This window comes from Zonotrichia leucophrys, chromosome 2 (assembly GCF_028769735.1).
Source record: "Zonotrichia leucophrys gambelii isolate GWCS_2022_RI chromosome 2, RI_Zleu_2.0, whole genome shotgun sequence".
In the NCBI taxonomy this organism is placed as follows: Eukaryota; Metazoa; Chordata; class Aves; order Passeriformes; family Passerellidae; genus Zonotrichia; species Zonotrichia leucophrys.
Genome location: NC_088171.1, coordinates 58934875 through 58956694, shown reverse-complemented (window position 1 = coordinate 58956694; position 21820 = coordinate 58934875). Strand labels below are relative to the sequence as shown.

At 41.6% G+C, this 21820-nt stretch overlaps 2 protein-coding genes across 6 annotated transcripts in view; both read right to left on the bottom strand.

Moving 5' to 3' along the window:
* The window catches only part of TGFBR1 (transforming growth factor beta receptor 1), a 39627-nt gene extending 37913 nt beyond the window's left edge, over positions 1 to 1714 (bottom strand). For both annotated transcript variants that reach the window (XR_010439153.1, XM_064705114.1), the window contains exon 1: positions 1516 to 1714. Coding sequence is in view for 1 of the 2 variants with exons in the window: in XM_064705114.1 (XP_064561184.1) it covers positions 1516 to 1603 (88 nt within the window). In the remaining variant the exon portion in view is untranslated. The remainder of the gene's footprint in view (positions 1 to 1515) is intronic.
* Positions 1715 to 16554: 14840 nt separating this feature from the next.
* COL15A1 (collagen type XV alpha 1 chain) overlaps positions 16555 to 21820 on the bottom strand; it is a 122016-nt gene continuing 116750 nt past the window's right edge. For all 4 annotated transcript variants that reach the window (XM_064705109.1, XM_064705110.1, XM_064705113.1 and 1 more), the window contains 4 exons: positions 20958 to 21017; positions 19870 to 20055; positions 18773 to 18888; positions 16555 to 18441 (listed from right to left, as the gene is read on the bottom strand). In XM_064705109.1, coding sequence (XP_064561179.1) covers positions 18225 to 18441; positions 18773 to 18888; positions 19870 to 20055; positions 20958 to 21017 — 579 coding nt within the window. In that variant the 3' untranslated portion in view covers positions 16555 to 18224. The remainder of the gene's footprint in view (positions 18442 to 18772; positions 18889 to 19869; positions 20056 to 20957; positions 21018 to 21820) is intronic.

Sequence of the window (21820 nt, the reverse complement as noted above, 5' to 3'; positions counted from 1 at the left end):
GAGTTATGGATCAGGAACCCTGGATTTCTCCCAATTCCATTGAACATAGAGGATTTCTCTTTTTTTAAACAAAAGGTAGTATGCCATCATTTCCACCCATAAGGTTTTGTATAGAAGTCTGTTGCCTTGTTTTCACACAAAGCTTTTAGACCTCAATTTCATGCCTCAGATTAAGGGAAAACTGTTGATTGATGGGAGGCAGTAAAAGGGAAAAAGTTCAAAGCTCAAATGGAGCTAAAATTTCCTTCAACATCTAAACTGAATGTGTTATGTAAGAAAGCTTTAAATTATTAAAGCCTGCCTCACCTTTTCAAGAATACAAGAGCAACCCATGGGTAACTTAAGCTTATTTCACTGTTTCCACATCAGAGAACTTGCACTGTCTTCAGTAAGAATATGGGTGATTAACACTACATCTTAGTACAGCAAGTGATGCTTTAAGTAACTTTTTTTTTTCAGCATGAGTACCATTTTAGATTGAATTATGTACAGCATGGTATAGATCCAGACTGAGGGATGTCTCAAAGCTGTAACTGAAAAAAGTTGTGGTGCTGCTACACTTCCTCTTTAAAACCCAAAGCAATATACAATCTATTAGGGCATATGTCCCAAACTGCTAACCGCAGAATAACCTGCACATTTAAAAAAGCCAAAACGTAAAAAAAACCCTATCCAAATCTTGTATTTATGAATACTGTTAAGCACTCCAATGTTTCATGCATTAGCTCTGCAACAGCATAGCTCTGATATCAAATCTCTCACGCAAAAAACCACAGGTACAAGAAACTGGAGGAACACAACCGTTTCGCTGTCAATATTCACCCAAAGATTTAATTTTCACACGGCTCGATCCTCGCCGAGCACACAGGCAAGGGCATGCTGGACCAAAAGTTCACCTGTCCCCCCCACCACCGCGCCAGCGGCACACGGTGCTGCGGCGTGCAGCACAGCCGGGGCAGCCCCTTGTCACCTCCTCCGCGACGTGGGACACTCAACACGTCTCTGCGCCGGCCGCTCCTGCCGGCCACGGCTGCGAGCGCCCTGCGGCGGCCCGGGGCTGCCGCTCCTGCCGCTACACCTCGCCCGGGAGCCGGGGGGCTCTCAGGGGCTGGCGGACGTCCACCAGCTCCAGGTATCCAAGTTGCCTTCGCGAGCCAAGGCCACACGCACCCACCCGGGATAGAAAGTTACCGAGGGCTGACACCGCCCGAAGCGCTGCTCAGCGGGGGCGAAGAAGTAGCGGCGGGGGCCGAGGGAGCCACCCCCGCCGCCCCTGCCGCGGAGCCGCCGCCGCTCTCGGCCAACAAAGGGCCGACCGGTCCCCGCCGGGCTCGGACACCGGGGGTGGGGGGGAGGTGACTCCGCCCCAGCCGGCCCCTCCGCCATGTTGTTGAAAGGAACCGGCGGGGACCCGCCGCCCCCCGCCGCTCTCCTCACGCACCCCCAACACCCCACCCCAGGCGCCACCGCCGCACCCGCTGCCTCCCTCCGCTCCCGCGCCCCCCGCGCACTCACCGCCCGCCGCGGGGCAGAGCAGCGCGGCCACAGCCAGGCACAGCAGGGCCCAGGCACGCCGCCGCGGCCGGCGAGCGGCCGCCGCCATGTCCCGGCCGCGTCTCCCCGGAGCCGGGATCCGCCTCGCGACGCGCGCCCGCTCCACCCGCCCGCCCAGGGACCGGCGCGGCGTTCGCGCTGCGTGCGCCCTCCCGGTCCGCTCCGGCCGCGAATGCCGCCGACGCGGCGGCGGCGGCGCCGCCTGATTGGTCACCGCAACCCGGCCCCGCCCCTCGGCGGCCGTGGGCAGCCCCGACAACAACAGGCGGCGAGAGTGGGGCGCGACCCGCGCTGCCGCGGGGCGGGGCCGCGGCGCCCCCTTCCGGCGGGGCGGGGCCGGTGGCATCCCGGTGGGGTGTCGGTGGCAGAGCTGTCGCTCCGTCCCCTCGGCGCGGATCCTGAAGAGACTCGGATGGCGGGCTTGGAACTGCCCTGTCTCTGGGCGTTCCGAGAGCGCTCGGGCGAGCGGCTTAGGCGCTGCCAGCAGCTGGGGAGGGGGACCCGCTGGCAGCACTGCCTTGCGGAGCCCCGGGAGCACCGGCCCCGCTGGAGGGCAGGTGGAGGGAGAGTGCCTGTGGGCAGCCCTCGAGTTGTCTCCGGAGCGGAGAGAGGAGCGGTAGCGGAGGAATTTCTCCTCCCGGGAGACGCTACGGGTGGGCAGGCGGAGCGTGCGGAGCCCCGGGCCGGTCGCTGCGGGCCCGCGGCACAGCGGGCAGCGGCCGCTCCTTCCTTCCCCGCGCTCCCGGCGGCTCCCGGCGACACGGGACAGCCCGGCGCTCCCGCGGCCAGTCCTGCGGCCGCTCCGCCATCCCGGAGCGGAGGGTTTGCCCTCCCGCAGCAGCGGGAGCCGCAGCGCTGAGCCCACAGGCTTTGTCCCCGTGCGAGGGGAGAGCGGTGCCGGGCGACAGGTGTGGCTGCCAGCTTACGGCACAGTCTGCACGTAACTTCAGGAGGTACCTGGGAATTGGAAGCAAAGTCGCGCAGTCCAAATACCCTAATACAGAGTTACACCTTGAATCTTGAAACATGGGGCAACTAGGATGTACCTCGTGAAGAAAATGACCGTGACTGATGTTGGCACTTCTATCCACAGCTTTATTAGCTTTACATGGGTGGCAGAGCAGAAGGAGAGGCTTTCCTCTTCCCTTTTGGGATCAGGTAACCACTCTCCCAGCAGTTACCTCTTGCTCTGGGAATCCACCCGCTACACCAGCTCCAGTATCTGACTGTGGTGTCCAGATCCTGAATCAGTGTAGAGGGTATCAGCATATGGTTTTATACTCCCTTTGTGGCTTGTTTTGCATGCAGTGTGACCCTCCCATCATAGGCCAAGTCACGAAGATCAGAGATGTTTTTCCACATTACTTGCAGTTGCTGTTGCAAGCCCTGTGCACTATCTCTGTCCGATGGTGCGTTCCCAGCTCAGAGTGTTCAGGACAGCACTCTCCATGCTCTCTAGAACCATATTCACTGCCATGGCAATCTGATCTCCTGCCTCTCTTTTACTAGCAGTTGTTCAGCCAACACTCCTTTTACAAGAAGCCTTGTTTCTCCTACAGTACACTTCACCTGGATAAGAATCTTGATAATATCATAGTCCAAAGTGAGGCAAATATTCATTAATTCATTCTCTTCCCCTTTCTCTCTGAACAACGACCAGTGTAATACATAAACACATCCTAGTTATATTTTCTCTCACAAAATAGCATTTTAATGACATGCACTTCATGACAGATGAACCAAATATCTGGATTTGATATAGATTCATGCTGTAATGAATTACTGAAGCCAACAATACCTGGCAAACATGTTCTTAGTTATCCATATGTAGAAATACTTAGAGGGCTAATCCTCAAATAAATATATTAGCATCAGAAATAAATACTGAAGCACTCAGTTAAATTGCTCAAATCCCAAGACCCCTTTTAAATTCATATAGAGCATTGAAACTATAAATTAAGGAAGTTATATGTTCAGGGGAAAAAAATTTCCACTATTCATTTCCCCATTGCAGATATCCTGGGTTTAAGGGTGGATCACAGACTATATCTCTGAAGGAAGGCAGGAGGCAGCAAGCAGAACGTGGTGAAGGATTTTTTTTCAGGGCTCCAAGTTCAGTCCCACGGGGAACATTTTGAATTAACATCCCGAGTGACATTTGACTGACAGACACAGAAAAATTAAAATAAATCAATAAATCAATAACTTGCAGGTAGCATCTCACCAGCTAAGATGGATTCAGGTCACCTCCAATAGTGCCACTACAAGGGAAATATTTTTTGCCAGGCCTCACTCTTCTTTCATATCACTCATGAGGTAAAGACAACTACGGAAGAAATATCTAAAATTAAGTCATTGTCCGTCCTGATCCCTGGGTTCCTCTCTCTGATATTATGTAAGTTAGATTTAAAAGCCAAAGTAAACGTGGGCCAGAAGCAAAGCTACCAAAATGGGTTCTGCATGTCCAGAACCTCCCCTATGCTTCCATGTGTCCAGATTCTTAGGACTGCAGCTTCTGGTATTGGTTAAAGTGGGGTGTAAGAGCTCCTGATTATGATACAGACTCTTGATATTCAATGGGCTCTGGTAGACATCTGGGTCTTGTTCTCGTTGGCACCTTCCCCTGTTAGCTCCCCCTTATCACTGGAAGATTCATCCTGCTGTTTTTCTATCGTCTTTCTTCCACTGTTCTTCTGCTGTCAGTTCCCCTTTTCAACATTTAGTCCTCCCCCTTCCTTCATAACTGCATTTGGTGCACCAGGGGGTTTGCTCATCTGGGCAGTACCTGGTATCTTTAGGAGGGCTGTAGGAGAGGTTGGATTCATTGGTTGAGGTGCAAAGTAATTCATGTTACATGTCCTGTTTGGTAACAACAAAATCTGCCTTTGGTTTTGCTATACAAAGTGGAGCAGTTAAATAAAAATTACAAAATAAAAATTATGGCCTGAAAAGATTTAAATCATTATTTCTGCAAACAAATTGAATGCCAATCCAAAGAAAGTGAGATCTTGATGCTTGCATTTGATTATTTTCATCCTCTAAACACGCTAGTTAGTCAAGTGAGGCTAAGTCAGACAATGACACAGTCAGTAAAACAGTTTCCAAGATATGCCTTTCTGTAAAGAGACATTTTGTTTAAGAAGAAAATAACTGTTCTGTGATCACAGATTCTTCAAAATTGCAATAATTGCTTGGCCTTTTCCTGCCAAAATAGCATGAAAAAACAATTTCACAGTACAAATTTGCCAAGTTCAATAGAAAACAATGCATGACCATTGTATGTTTATGACATTTTAACTGGATGAATTAAATATAATTTTTCAGTATTTCCTGTAAAGGAACCCTTAAAAGCACTTCTTACAGACTGCTCACTGAGGATGGAAATAATATCATCAGTGGACATAAATTTAAAGAACAGGCAAACCCCCCATTTTTCCTAGCTTCACCTTTCTAATAAACAAATGGATTTGTGACATAATTATGTTCCAATTATAGAAATATGCAACAAAAGCAATAATTTTTTTTAATCCAAGGTAGAGCACAAAGGAAGATGACACAGAAAAGACAAATAATCTGGATTTATGAGATTTGTTTAAATCATCAAATTAGTAGGACAGATTTGAAAAATCCTTCCTTTTTAGATTGAGTAAATCAGGTTATTACACAGGGAATATCTGCAATTTAAACACTGATTAATTTCTTTCTTCTGTACTAGAATGTGATGGTCATACACATATCCTGCACCCACAGGGAGAGGGTGAAATAATTAATGAATTAAATAATTAATCTTTACCTAGTGCTACTTTTATTTCCTGCAAGAATTATTGTCAGTGTATGAACACTACTTCTGCTTTTCTTTTCTCTTCTGGAAGATGTAAAACTAAAGAATTGCAACTGCATGAAAGTTTCAAATGGAACTCTGTACTACTGGAACTCTGTGCTCCACAAAGTAAGAAACTATGTAGGGCATTGAAATAAAAGACATTTTAGAAAGGGACAAGTGGATAGAGAGACAATTATATAAACCAACTTGTTCTATATGTTAGTCTTTGAGACAGATCAAAGATATTAATATTCTTGTATTATAAGCTGATTTCGTTCCAAAAATGGACCCAAAATTTTTTTCCCTTAGATTTTAAATTAAAAGTATATGGAAGTGTGATAGGAAGTAGTATTAATGGTGATGACTACAAGTTTTATTTGTCTTTTGGTGTAAGAGGTACTGTATCATGGTAATAAAGAATCTTTCTCTCACAAACAATGTATGCACAATTAGTGCTAAAGCAATAAAAATAAACCCACCTTTATTTCTATTGCTTTAGCACTAAACTCAATTTTTACAGTTTTCTATCCATGCTATGTATCTAAATGTTATGCTTGTTTGGAACAACTGGACATGAGTTCATCAGTGCATCATGATACTTACAAATTACTTTCACCAAGGAACTCAGCAAGAGGAAAAGTACTGAATGTGTAACATTTACCAAAACAGAATAAGTTATTGAGAAAACCCCAACATTGCCCTTCCCACCTAGCCCTTGATTTTTCCAAACAGTTTTACTCAAACTGAGACAGAAAATATCAAAATGCTTATTAGTGTGCAGTTTCTGTATGTACACAAACCAGATACTTTCACAAAGGCCTGTGATCTTTCTAAATCAGAGACAAGCAAAAGGAATCACTTTTTTGAAGTCACTGCTTTATAAAACATTCAGAATTACTCATTTTATAGCCCTTATAAACATTGCCTGATTTGACTCATCAATGTTTCCAGAACTAAATGCTGTGAGGTCCTAGTTATTGAACACCCAGTTAATCATCTCCTTTAACTGAAGGCCAGTTACAGCTTAAGATGTAGGAAGCCCTTTTTGCTTTTAATTCACTGTGGAAATCTTTTTATCCCAGAGCTACGAGCTGGGCAGCCTTGCAATGCACCACATAGGGACACAGCTACTTGATCCCTGCCCTTATTTCACAGATAATGGATTGGTGGACATGGCATAATGTCCTAAGTTCTTTAAGCAGATCTCAGTGATAACAATTAAACTCCTTAAACTTGGTGTTCCATTCCAGCTTGTAGAGTCCATCAGCTGCTGAGCTTGTTTATTACATGTGTCCTAGTTCAGCTTCACTTGAAATCAGGCATGATCTATTCAAAGAGAGTGGTGTTGACTGTAAGTGTCCTTACAGAGAGGTCTGATTTATGCTGGAAGTAGGGAAGAAGTGTATAATCCAAGACATGCTGCTAAACACAGCAGTGACTAGGGAGACTGGTAGCTTAGGGAGTGGTTGCCAAAAGCAAAAAGGCTGACATAACCATGTCTGGAAATTACTTGAGACTGTTTGTTATTATCTGTTTGAAGGCCTTACATTGCTGAAGTAACTCTGTAACTCCGGTAACTCTGAAATGGCAGGGGCATCTCACCTACAACTGCAGCAAAGGATACATGTGTTAAAGTAGCTTGCCTCTAATTAAGAAAGGATATTAAAGGATATTTCCTTTCCGGGGGAGGTAAAGCTGTTGCCTGCTTGGACACTACCCATTCCAATTTGATGGTGCGAGTAATAACATATATCATTCTGCTTATCAAGGAAAGTCATTTTCCTCCAGAGACTGGACTCAATTTTGCCTAGAGTGGGGAAGGAGCACCCTTTGGAACCTACTAAAAGTTAATGTCTTTCTGGCAATGCACAGATCATGATGTTTTCTTACTGTAATTCTCTGTGTACCCATTAGCAGGCAGGCATACTGTGGTGTTGACAAGCTTGATTTCTTCTTTCATGGAACAAAGGCTCATAGCAGACAAGAAATTTCCTAGAGTGGGAATTGTGGTGACAAGCTGCTAAGACCTCAAAATTAGTTTTGGGGATCTAGATCACAAATTGGATTAAATATCAATTATCCTGAAAAAAAATTCAAAAAATGAAGTTTTTAAATCAATCTTTCACTTTGTTGTTCAAACATTTTGTTCAGTAGAGTATAAACTCAGAATAAAAATAAAATAAAAAAGATGAGAAAATAACATTTAATTAATTAACTAATTAAAATTAATAGAATAATATTTAATAAAATAATATTTAAAATATAATTAAAATTAATAAAATAAAATAAAATAAAATAAAATAATATAAAACTGATTTATTAGCCCTGCCAACTGAAAATCAGAGAAAAGAGAGGTTCTTCTATCAGGTGCTATAGGAACTCTTTGCTTTGCTGCAGCTTTTCTAGACTTGATACATATTCCCCATCCACTCTCATTCTTCAGAGCTTGTGGCTGCAGGCTGCCTGAGGTGATAGCATTAAACTTTCTATCACAGTTAAGGTTATACAAGGTTGCTTCAAAATCCACTTGATGTAGTCTCTCTAAGCAGTATTTTCTGTAAGTTTTCACTTGTTTATTTGCAATCAATAGCTAGAGTTCACTCTAAAGGTGCTGCACCTTGAGCAGTCCCAAGAAAATTGTATGCAATTTTTTGTAATGTGTTCTAAAAAGCTGCTTTTTCCTTTAAATCAGGTAATGGAGTTTGTACGTACTCAGAAATAAAAACTGAAGAAAACAAAAAATGGGCTAAAGATTTATTTGAATAAAATGACAAATTATGCAATGATGAGAAAGATGGGGGAAATAATTTGTAGAACTTCATTCTTTACCAGCTATTAAGTTTCTAACTATTTTCCAAGAATATGTAGTTTTGAGATTGTGCAAGTCTTTGGTTATTTTTACATTTCCAAGTGACATTATTAAGAGGGAAGATTTTGACATTGGACTGATATAAAAATAAAAATTCATGCTGTTTTCAGGACTGAATTAGCATGGGAATTCTGCTGAACCACTTTTTTCTGGTTGCAGATAACAATCACTTCATTCTGGTTCTCAGAATTCTGTTTCTCTAGTACAGTGATAATTTTCCATCAGCCATATCCCTTGAGTGTAATTCTAAAGGCTGACTTTTACCCAAGAAGTCTTAGTAGTCTTGATACTAGATTGCTGAAGAAACTGTCTCTCTTGAGAGTTTAAGCATGTTAAATTGAGATCGTAAATAAACTAATACCCTAGAACTTCTGCAATAGTAGTGGCAAAAATACTTTCATCACACCCACACAACACAACTGCCTGTTGTCAGTGATATTTAAAAGCAACCACTGCCAGAAAACAAGAGAAATGCATTCCTAATTTAAAGACAGGATAATATTAAAGGGAAAAAAGAACATTTTAAATTAAGATCATGAAGATGTCCATCATGGCACTGGATTATTCTGCCAAAAGAATACTGGAAATGATGGTAGTTAGTATATATATTTATTTGATCTAAAGAAGAATAAAAGATGGGAAAGGAAAAGCCCTCTTTGGCAAGGAGATAATTTCAGTTCAACTGAAATAGTCATGGGACTATTTTGCCAATATTAATGATTGTATTAAAGACAGAAAATGCAGAGCCCAAATAACGTTCAAAATTCAGTAGAGCAAAAGACTAGAGTATATCTGTGGGTCATTCTGTTGCAGTTTAGTTTTATAGAGGAGGTTACTCCTTCTGTAGCTGTAGTTGAAGCCATGAGAAGTCCAGATTTTCTTGAGAGGCTGAACGCTATGTCTTTTTCCAGGATGCATATTTTCTCAGAACTTTGCTGAAGGTCAAAGGACTGCATAAATATTACATTTTAGAGACTGGCTGGGACTCTTTTTTAAATACAGTTTTAGTTTCCAGTTGAATCAACTCTCAGAAATGGCTTGGCCCACAAACACACCAGTTTGTTCTTACAGCCTGGCCAAGAAGAGATGTATCCTAGCATTTATAGAACAACTGTTCTCCAAACCTGAGAGGCTGTGGGATTCTGCCCTCCCTTCTGCTGATGCTTGCCCATGTCTTACCCACAGGAACCAAATCAAAGACCAAAATCAGAAAGGAACAAGTATATTTTAGTGTGCAGGGTGTTTTTGATATACTGTGCTCTCTGTGGGGTTTGATGATTTTGAGGGTGGGCATTAGGAAGAATGCAGAACGTGGAACACAAAGATGTTTGTGTCTGGTTGAATTGTCTTTAGTCTATTTTAGCCTGTACTGCATGTTGATCTACTCCACACTATCTGTCACCTACTCTAAAATGGACATATTTATGTGGAGCTTTTCCTCCATGAGTGAATCAGGGATGGAATTGCATTCCTTTGGGCACTGTTCTGTTGCCACAAACATGAGATCATCCTTTCTCTTGGGCCACACCATGTCTTAGTCATGCCTTGATGAGTAATCCTAATTCTCTGGATATTGCTTTCCTGTGAGCAAAATGAGGAAGAAATCCTGTGAAAAAGACACTGCCATAGACCACTTGAGCCTGAAATGCAGTGTGTATTTGAACATCGCTATCAAAAGCTGTAAAGGAATAATTGGGTCTCATCAGGTTCCTGTCCTGTTCTGTACTGTTCTAACTTCATCCTGTAGTTAACTTCTCTGTATGGTTCCAAGTTGGCTTGAAAGGGACAGTCACAGCTGCCACTGCACTTTACTGATAATAATGAAGGACGCTGACATATTTTCCCAGAAGTAGTGGAGTAGGTTGGTTGTTATCCTATTCTTCTCTTGCTTATGAACTAGGACTAACTTTGAAGCAGGCTCTAATTTTGAAAAAACAAAAGTCACTGCTCTACTTCTTATCTTGACCAGCCTTTGATTAAAATACGTTTCAGTAGTTTAGAAGTAACTTAATTTAGATTAAGCAGCTAAAATCTTGGCACTGCAGCTTTTTTACGGTTGAATGCTTAAGTTCTCTGCACAATGGAGAGAGAGATACTTAAAAATTAACAAAACATTTTGAAGCAAGGCTGCCTAAACTTCAATCCCTCCACATAGTTCACAGATTCTATGTAGAATCGGGGTATTCCTGCAGAAGTATTCCTGGGAGCTGTTACATTTTTGACACATTATTCTAGTGGAAAATACAGGCTTAATGCCCAAGTAATTTGTGCTCATAGACCTTATTTGCAAGACTAAGGATATTTGGAGTGCTACTCAGGGTCTTTTCTACTGGAGCTACTTCGACAGCTCTGGATTCCTATTCATGAACTATGGAAAGATTCTTCCTCTTTAATAGCCTGAAGTGTCAATGACAGCACAGTTGCCCGTGGATGCCTTACCTGTGGCCAAGGAGAAATTAGAGGACCATGAATCTTGGACATGGATACATAAATCCTTTTCATCACTGCGTATGACATCTATCAGATTCAATTGGGCTGCCCTTCACAACCACCTCCTCTTAGTTTACTCTCCTCTTTATAGCTATGATTGTAGCCAGTGTTGTTTACTGCCTTCATATTTGCTTTAATAGAGCCTATACAGAGTTGATAATACCATATCTTCTTCTAGCTTCTCATTCATAGAGTTCACCACAACTTCAGAATATTATTATTCCTCCTCCCCAGTCCTTTTGACTTGTCTTACCCTGCTCCCTTCCCACCTTATGTCTTACTGGGTGTACCAGTACAACAAGACACAGCTGTGACTATTTTGATCCCTCCTCTAGATTATTCATCACTTTCCTTGAGCTTTTCTCCTGGTGATGAGCAACTGGGTTTTTGTAAGAAAGATAACCTGATTCAGTAGCTTTGATGGAATGAGTAGCTTATTACCTGTCATTATATAGCACTCAATTGAGAACAGGACTTTGCAAAGGTGTGCCCAAGGCTTGCAGTGCCTTCTGATATATCATCAATAGCTAGGCTGGGAGAGTTGACTTTCTTTAAAAAGAAAAAAGCATGCACATTAGGAGGTGGCTGAGTTAGATGCTGCTAACTCATCTTGCTTCTCTCCCTCAACCTTTCCTTCGTCTGAAAAGAAAACTTCCATCAGGAGATAAATTTTGTGGGGCCCAGCCACAAATTTATTCTGACTTTGGTGGCTGTTATGTCTATCCATCAGACAGGACACTTTCCTGACCTAACAGAAAAGAATCATGGCACATAATACTTGTGGCCTTCCCAAGATGGAGGTGTAGACATCTGAGCACCCTGCTGCACCTTCAGTTTGTTTGCTTGCAATTTGAGAAGAATGAGCTTTGAAGTTAGCTTAGCTGTACTTGGAGCAGGCGGTTGGATTAGATGACCTGCTGAGACTGTTTCCAATCTAAATTATTCTACTAGTCTAAGACATATCAAGCTACAGTAAAGTGAGGAGAGAGATAATGAATAAACATTTAACTATGAATCTCGATTAATTCTGGCTTTTAATAAGTATTTTTTAAAACTTTTGAATAGATGTCTGTATGTCCATTTCTGATTCAGGTGGATCAATGCATAGCATCAGTTTTGGCTGGATTTTAAGCCTTTGCACAAACAGCAGTCCTATGTCTGCTCTTTTGAAAATGGAGATTGAGATGGGAATTCTGCATGATGAAAACCCTCTTAAATCCCTCCCCCCTAAAGTTTAAGCTGTGTCAGTGGTAAATGTCTTAATTACTCAGATCATCTCTGCCATAGCAAATTGTAGTGTGCTCTTCCAGACTCTTGAGGCAATTAGCTTCTTATATTGGTTTTAGCTCCATATATCTCAGCAAGAAGCAAATAGTCTCAGGATATGTTTAAAAGACCTTGGCTCATGAGTGTATGATGTCAAAATTGATGTGTCTTCCTGATATAGACTACCTCCAAATCCTGGATGTTTGAGATCAAGAACAAAAAATGTCGAAGATGAATTTGTGGTTTAAGAAAAGCTTTGCTATAATGATAGAGAAACTTTGCCAAGTAATAGTGTGGGAAAAAGCTGCTGAGAGCAAGTCAGTTTCTTACTCTGTAGGCAGAACTAATGGCAATGAAATACAGTAGGGAATATTGCTGAAACAACCTGTTCACAGATGTACCCTAGGGGCTTCCCAAACCCAGGGACTTGTGAAGGTTCAGAGCCCACTGGGTTAAACCTTCTTGGAAGGAAACTTCAACTTCAAAATAATGGGATCAACAAATTAGAAATTTCTTTGATGAAGCTGATGAACAATTCCCAATTCACTCAGCTGAAAAAAGGAGTAATAAGTAATATGACTTCAGGCTTGGTTTTGGTCAACATAACAATAAGAACTTAGTCAACACAGGAGTTCAAACACACCACTCACCCTATCCTAATATGGTGTAGGATCAAGAGATGCAGCCTCACATTTCAAACTGCAGGGAAGCTTCTCATAGGCTGGCTGAAAGGGTTTTGGGATGATTCTAGGAAGTCATGTTTTATGTCTCAGGTGAACCTAAGCACACCTCCAGACTCTGGAAAGTCACTGAGAGGACACTGCTGACCCTAGAATGGGAAGTTGTTCAGCAGTGCTAACAGGCAGGCTGTGCACACAAACATGATGGCTGATCCACCAGCTGGGATAAAGCACTTAAACAAATGTCTTGTGTTGCCCTGTTTGCTACTGAAGGCATCATGGCAGTAGTTATCAGTTGTACAGGCTGACTCTATCAGTAGCCTTTAATTCTCAGGTGTTTGAAACATACCAGTTCTGTGAACAGTCAATCCATGCTCCAGCCGATGTGCTCATCAGTGTTGAAAGAGGTGAGGATAATGGAACGGCACAATCTATCTATATGCAGCTTGAGAATGTTTGTGTAGGATAATGATGGCTTTAGGGGGTGCCCTGAATGAGCACAGTCTGGACATGGGGTTTACATGAGTGGAGAATGTTTGCAGAAGGAATATATATTATTAAATTTGGCAAGAAGACATAAAGAGCCATTGATGTGTGTTCTGTGGGCAATCAGACGTGTGTCCTGCAGTCCCTCTACAGGCTTTCAGTGGCATGAGGACTCCAGCTGCCCTGAGACCAAGCACAGTGCTTAAGCACCTGTGAGTATCATTATATCTTTCTATTCCAAAATAGGGTGGTTCTTTCAAACTATCTACAAGAGTAGCTCTTGGCACATGCTCTCCCTACAAAGCATCCCCTGAAGAAGTGGCTGGAAGGATTACAAGTGACACTGACCAGAACTGTGCCAGGGGACAGTTCAGCTGTCTGTCAGATGTGACATATCTGCTAATAGCTCTGCCTTGACTGTGATAATTTTCTAGTACAGTATTAGCCCTGGAGATAAGACTAGCCTCAGTTGAAACCTTGAGGCCTGCAATGTGAAAATATATAACTGTAGAACAAAGCTAAATACTGGCAAATCATTTTTTGGATGTTAAAACCAACCCATCTAACTCAGTGGGAAGATAATGGTTTTCCAACGGTGAACACATTCAAAGTGCTTGATACAAAACTCATCTTTCTTGCAAAGGCAATGTCATCATCATCCTGGCTTGAATTTGAATGTGATCTTAGGTACTTCTTGTAAGGTCCAACAGGGCTGTCACCCCCTTTTCTGCTGAAGCATTACTAGTATCCCTGAGACAGTCTGAGGGAAGGTCACCTCTGATCAACACCAGGGTGTGATGCTGAATTGATTTCATATGTATGTTGTGGCTTAACCCTGACTGGCAGCTCAGCCCCATACACCTACTTGCTTACTTCCCTCAGGGTGGCACAGGGGAGAGAGCTAAAAGAGTAAAGATGAAACTCATGGGTTGGGTGTGATAGATAAACAAAACCACTCATGTAAGCAAAACAAAACAAGGAATTAATTCACTGCTTCTCCCATTTTTTGGCATTGTTAAGCCATACCCAGGAAAGCAAAGCTGTAATGGAATGGTGGAGTGATGACTTCGGATTGCAAATGCCCTCACTGGAATTATTCCCCCTTCCTGCTTTTTCCCCCATTTTATCAGCTGAGCGTGATGCCATCTGATATGGGATAGCCCTATGGTGAGCTGTCCCAGCTGCATACACTCTCAACTTTTTTGCACCCCCAGCTGCCTCACTGGCGAGAGGCAGAAGGGCCTTGGCTCTGTGTAAGCCCTGATCAGCAAGAACGAAAACAACTCTGTGTTAACAGCACTGTTGTCAGCATACAGCCAAAACAAAACCCCATACCAGCTACTGTGATGAAAATGAACTCTACCCCATGTAAACTGGCACAATGTAGAAATTCCCACAGTCTGTGCTGTCTGTAATTCTATTACTCTCTTTTGCCCACCCAGGATGAAGAGATGTTGTGACTTTGTGTTCCTCTCCCCCACACAAAGTCTACTGCTGCTGGAACTGGGACAGCCACTCTGGGTACACCTCCAGGTTAGGCTGTGTATACATAGAGCCATTAATGAGGAACATTAGGAGTAGAATGCGGTGGAGTTATGGTGTTTTGTGGTTTGTTTTAATGTGGATACACTGGAAGAGAATACAATAGGAAAAATTTTAGATTAACTAGTAACAGTGGAAATTGCACCAAGGTGCAGAATAGGCTTTTTAAGATGCAGCAAACAGCAGCCCTCTGACTGGTTAAAAAAGAGAGGCCAGGTTCAGGTTAAAGTATCAAAGGAGTGAAGTAGATGTCCATCTAGAAGTATTTCTACCTCTGGGCAGCTACTGATTATGCATAAAGGAGAGACAGCAGGGAGGAACTATTAGAGTGCAGGCTTAAAAAATGTATCAGATCAGCAAATAAAAGCTAAATCCCAATCAGACGTGTTTTCAAGATGCACACAAGGCATTAATCCCAGTACTTGAACACCAAAATGAAATTGCAATTCTAGCATCTAATATTTTAAAAATCTAGAAGACAGGTTCTTTTCTCCAGGAGAGTACTGGAGTGAAAACAAGACTTGCAGTATTAATGCAGAAGGAATACCTAAATCTCAATTCCAAAGAAGAGGAACTTCTTTGGAAGTGGAATCTTCCAGGCAGGACATACTGCAAGTCATTCTTTCTTCTTTCACTCCACAGCTGAGAAGCAAGGCTGGCAGTCTGTGGTTACACCAAAATGAGTTAATTGCCAGTCCCTTGATATGTATATGCTGCACTGCAGAAACTCACAGGTTTGCCTTGATTATAACAGCAATGGGAGGAGAAATTGCTCCTCTTGCTGCAGTTCTTCTCGGCAGAGCAGCATGCTACTGATAGATGGAAACATGACATGGTTTGTGATTGCCCAGAGAAAAGATCCCTGAACTGAGACGGGTGGAAGACCTGCTGATTACCTACTGCTACCAAAACCAGTGGGCCAGATCAGGATATTGGGGAATTTACAATTCAGACTGCCACATTGATTTCTTGTGCAGTTATTGTTTTCAATCTTGCTCTAGTGCCCTCTTGGTGATTACTTTGCCTTATACACAGTTTCTTACCTGAAATAGCAGACGTTCTTCCTCAAGTGCAGCTGACTTTTGTGTTCAAACTGTGTTGATAAAAGTACTCTCCTTTGACTGAGAAAGCTAATTTATTCTTAAGTACTGGGCTATTTTTTTTTTCTCTGTTATATCCTTGATGAATATTATTTTTTATTTTCACTTATACTAGGGAATCTAAAGAACATCACTGGTTTTGAAAAAAAGTGTGTGGTGGTGTTGTTTTCCCCCAGGGAAACATCATATTTCTAACAGGCCTCTCATGCCATTCTCTGGTAAAGGTGTCTCCCTTGGTGTGTAAGCAAGCCTGTGAACTCAGCACCACAGCAGCCCAGGTGGTGCACAGTTCATGCTCTGTATTCAGTTAAATGGTGTGCAATACATTGCTGTAGCCTGCAGATTAATCTTAGAGGTGGGAAGCAAACATGGAGAGGTTTTTAGCAACTTATTGATTGTGCTTAACCATTTCAGTTCCTTGTTAAGTTCTGTTCAGGATACAGAGATAGGTCAGTTCTGTGGAAGAACTGGCACAAAGATCTCTGGATGCATTTTGCTGGACCCAACTTAAACTCCAGCGCAGTATCTCCTAAAAACTGCATGTTTTTCTTAGTCTTCTCTCACCCCCTTCACAGAGCTCTTCTGTGTGACCCCAAGCCCCCCCTACCTCTTGTCACTGCAATTCCAGGCGAAGGGACAGCCAGCTTCTCCTGCTTGAGCTCAGGAGAGGGAGAGCGGGGACTGATGTGAATGAGTGGCTGCAGAGACCCCCCTGCCTGTAAAGGATTAAAAGTAGATGGCTGCTGCTTGAAGCAGGTAAAAACACTTTATTTTTCTCCCTTGATTCTTCTGTGACTCAGAGCAAAACCCTGCTGTACATAAATAACTCTTCCAGCTCTGTGAACTGAAGGAATTTGGCACAAGAATGGCTCAGTATTTTAGGAAGGCTGACTATAAATGAGTGCAGTGAATTGTTATGCATACATTTTAAATGTAATACAAATGGCTTTTACCTTATTACCATGTTGTAATAATGGAGTAATTTACATTTTTTGCTTTTCCAGAAACAAAAAAGAAGATATCTTTCAGCTGATCATGGGAAATAGGTTTTTATAATAATTTGGAAAAATAAAGCTGCATTTCAAAATATTTAGTTGTACAATTATATAATTTTAGTATTGTAAGTGTAATTTGCTTTTGTCTGTTGACAAAAGCTGTCTAGTTATTTAGTACTCTATTTGTCAGCAAATGAACATGTATTTCCAACATGGATTCTCGTTAAAATCTTAAAAAAAAGATAATGTGGAGTTTGACCTCCATAGTCACTGCCTGATAAAACAAGTATATATGTTGTTAAAAGTATGCAGTAGACAAATATATCAGCAGAAGACTTCAGATATTATGTTGATACTGTTAGTGAAGAAAATTACAATTTCCTGATCATGCCTATAATTGTTTCAGATATTTTATATTAACAATTCTTTAATTATGTGAATGCCAGAAGGGTAAATTCACAAAAAGGAAAATCACTTGACATATAACTTAGTAGGATAACAATGTGTAGAACCTATTTTAAAGAAACCACGAGAGATGTATTTAATTCGTCAGTCTGACACAAAAGGAAATGACTTCCTCTGACATGCAATGAAATAAATAAAGGTCAGATGGTTCATTTGCCTGCATTTGCTTTGTTCAGTTCTACCAGTTAAACAGGATGTTTTCTATTAACATTGCTTTCAGGTTTCCTGGTAACAATAGCACCAAAATAAAGACCAGATTTTGTCAATGTGAAATTTACTCCTCCTGAATAAAGTCTTATGCCTAGAATCTGCAAAGAGAAAAGCTGAAATAAGATGTGGGAGCTGCTATATTTCTATGTAAGCATCCAAGCTGAGATCCATACAAGCTTACAGGAGTCAAGTACTTGGCTTCCACCAAAACTCAGAGAAGAGTACCTTTGCTCTTAAAGCTTCGCTTTGCAAATGTGAGCTCTGTAAGGCAAAAGAGCCTCTCAGTATTCACTGTATATATGAGTACATATGAACGGTGCCTTGGGTGTCCAAAATCTACGTGAGTGAAAGGAGTGCATGGAGCATGCAGCTTCTCAGCTGTGAAGCAGCAGCAGCAGCCTTGCTGAGCCACTTTGCTTATGAGGCAGGCTACTGGATCTTCCTCACAGACCACACTTGGCTCATGCCCTTAGGTGACCTCCAGCTCAGGCAGAACATGAGCTAACTGCTGGCAAGCCTCAAACCGCATGGGGTTCAAGGGGAAGTAAGGACTTTAAGCCAGTTGTGTGCACTGGATGTTCCACCTAGCTGGAATGTGGTTTGTGTTGAGGTATGTTTTCTATGTCTATTTTTTTCCTGAAATGTGTAATCACAAAAATTAAAATATTTACATCATTACAAATGAAATTTCAGTGTCAGCTTTTTCTGTCGTCAAATGGAATATTCCTATGTGCAGCAGGTGAATTATTTTCCTTGGGGATCAGAGACAAAACTGTTTTCAATACAGAGAACAATAAACTGATTATTACAGCTATATACTTTCTGTTCAAGAAGTTTCCCTGTGTTCAGAGGCGATGCTTGTCCCATAGCTCCCATATCAGCTGTGTGCCAGGCTTCACAGTAGTTGCTAACCAGTCGGATCCCATTTGCAGTTGAACCATGCCATATTATTTTCTGAGGCCTGAAAGGTAATGTTAAGAAGTTATTTACTGCAAAAGTCTCTTTGGATTTATTCAACTGCACACCTGTATGTGTGATGATCTGTATTCCTTGTGCTTGAAACAAGGAGCATTTAGGTAAAGATGAAGACAGAAAGGAGAGAAAGAAAGGAGAGCACAATCTGATATTCCCATTTCTAGGCTATCAGAAAAGAGAAAGAAAATGGTATAAAAAAGAGAGAAATTTTTATCACACGGCTAGTAGCTAAACATACTGCTACTATTTCTTTTACTATCTGGTAAAAGCAGGAAAAAACCGATACATGTAACATATAAAAGGTAATGTCAACTCACCAAGATGAATCAGTCATGACATTCCTGCCATCAAAGGAGTATATTGGAACATGAATGTTGAATTGTCCACCATTTCCATCAAATATAGATTCCCAGTTACTGAAAAGGGTTTGTCCCTGTAAAAATTTCAAAGCCACTTTTACAAACAAATAAATCCCTAATCTACTCCAAATCCCACGTCTACCTTCATAGACTTAGCTGGAAATTGAAAATTTAATCTGCATTTAAGGACCCTTGTGATTTCATCTTTGACACAAGTTTCTGCATAATGTTCCTGAACAAACTTGTCTTGTCTGTCAACTCTATGCAAATAGCTGTCTGGTCCATGCCTTTGCCTCAAAGTTGTCTCTCTGTTCTGCTGTCACTCCAAAAATTCAGCTTGATCATCCCCTGTCCTTTTCCTCCTAAAGCATTGTTTGAAAAATTGCTTGTAACTACCGTAGCTGTAGAGAAAATATAGACATAAATTGTAGTGGAACTTCTGTTAAGGTCACAGTTTTGTGAAAAGTGTTGCAAACATTCAGGGTAAAACCTTTGCATTTGGCTTCCTCTCAAACTGCTTTTGAGTTTTTCCAGTCAAGGCTGAAACAATATTGTCTTCACAAATTTCTCTCAAGGCTCTGTGTTTGCAGGCACTTCAGAGCAGCATCCGTTCAACGTGTTCCAAGCGTCATGTGTTATTCCTGTAGGTTTCTTTGGCCGCCTGTCCTGGGAGCCAGCCAATGCTACAAAGACATGGTTGGTTTTCCTCAGTTTTGGAGTGTGTCTGTTTATGTGAGACCACAAAATGACTCATGCTCTAGACTCTCCTCTCAGTTCCATTGGGGTATGTCCAACATCATGCCTAAGCACAGAATTTGCATTTTTCTTTGAAATGAGAAAAATAGGCATTTTATCCTATGATCACACTAAAAGGTAGAACATAATAACTTCATCACTGCTTCTTTGTTTCTTGAGTCTGGCTGTGAAATATGAAGCAAAGCTGCTTCTTTACAAAATGCAGTTTGGGCTGAAACTTAGTGGTTTTGCTATTTTCCAAGATTTTTGAGGAACCTACAGCCTATCCTAAAAAACAAGCACTAAGTACCCATTTTTACCTGAAGGTTGACTACTGGCAAATGGTGTCGGTCTGTTTTTCTGACAACTGTGGCCAGATCTTGCAGGTGTGATGAGAGGAAGGCTCTGTAGGTGGATGTCAAACCAGCAAGCTGGGCCTGCCGAAAGCACTGAAAATCTGCTCGCATGTCACCGGACAATGGGAAGTTCAAAGCCACCAGATGCAACTGGAAGAAAAAAGAAGGAAGGGAGCCATTTTTAAGAAGTTTATGGCACAAGGAAGATAAATCTTGGAAACAAACAAGTGCCCTCTTCTCCTGCCAGCACAGAACACGTACCCTTCATAACAAGTATGAAAGTTATTTGTTGCCATAATATTACATTTCTCAGAGCCATGAGACCCTTAGCAGAAATATAAATTCATCTTTCAATGTTCAGGAAACTATGAATATTATGTACTCCTAAAAATAAAAATCTTTTACAAGCAGCTAATATTTTCAATTGGAAATCCTGGAGTTTTCATATTAACAAAATCACAAATCCAGCAAACATGGAAAAAAGTAGTAAGAAGTGACTAGGTACCATTTAAAAATAGAAGAAATAGCATGCTTAAGTCAAGCAGCACAGATGCAAGAACTAATCCACATTTTTCCTTTTTTTTTCCTTTCTGGTTTCATTTTTTAGATATGTCAGTTACCTTGCTTTCTTTGTCTAAATATTTTAAAGCCTTTTAAGTAGAGTCTTAAATTCTAAAGTGTCCATCTAAGCCAAGCAGCACCACGAAGATTGAAAATATTGTAACAAATATTTTAATTATTTGTAGCACTATTGTTAGTTTAGAAGTTACTCTGTATTGCAGGTACAATCATTAAGTGAAGAGGTATTCCCAACTCAGTCAGGAGTTTTTTTTCCTTTGAGATGGAAAAGGGGTTGGGATGATGAAAACAGATCTGGAGGGAACAATTTCAAATTGTGTTTGAGAAGTCTGAATAAATTAAAGAAGTGTATTTGTAAATTTCTGAAGTAAATCTCTGAGTTTGAAGAGCAAATATCACAACTGTTCGTAAAGATGCAAACTGTCACATTACAAAGCATGGCTCTGCAGGTGCAATACAGATCTCATACTTACTGCTGGTTTTCCATTGTTCATATATGATACTGGTCTCAGTGCTGGAATAGACTGAAATCCCTGTTATTCAAGCACAAGCAAAAAAATATGTTAAATATCAGAATTGTACACACTCAGTAATTTTTTAAATAAAAATTTAATTACACCTGGAGTCCTGCATGAAAGCAGCCTGCTCTTGGTAGGAGCAGAAGAGCAGATGAGGAAAATCAAAACTGAAAGGGTAAGGAGGATGTGAAAACAGAAAATGTAATGGGTAGAAACACTTCTCAACCCTGTTAATTGTTTCAGGAGCAGCAAAGTTTTCTTTTCTAATTATGGCAAGTGTGAGTAAAAAGCCACCAACCAGAGCAGATGGGAAACTCAGGTGGTGTCAACTGGAGGCTGCAGAAAATTTCTTATAACTTGAGGTCTAGACATTTTTCCAGTGTGCTAGGTGAATTCTCCCTGACCTACTCTAACCCTTTTTATTTGTTTCTGTCCATGTTCCTTCTTACTGCTCCTTCCTAGCACTCTCTTGCCCTTTCATTTTCTCAGCAGATCAATTAACTTGTCATCAAAAAACCTTCTCTATTCCCTTTGCCATTTCTTGGTTTTCATCCTCCCACAATTTTTTGGGACAGACACCATGCTCACATGCAGGGTGGTACAATAACTTGCAGAATGGGGTCAGGCCCAAACTAACAACTGAGGCTTCAGAGAGCATCCTCTGCACCCTTTAAAGAGCACCCTCTGTGGGGTAAGCTACATTCAGGTGATGATTATGGTACACTGAATACAGGACTATAACCTTTCAAAGAAAATCTGCTTTCCAGAAACCCTTTTCTGACCTTCCTTGAAGGGAAGAGGGCTTGATATGACTGATT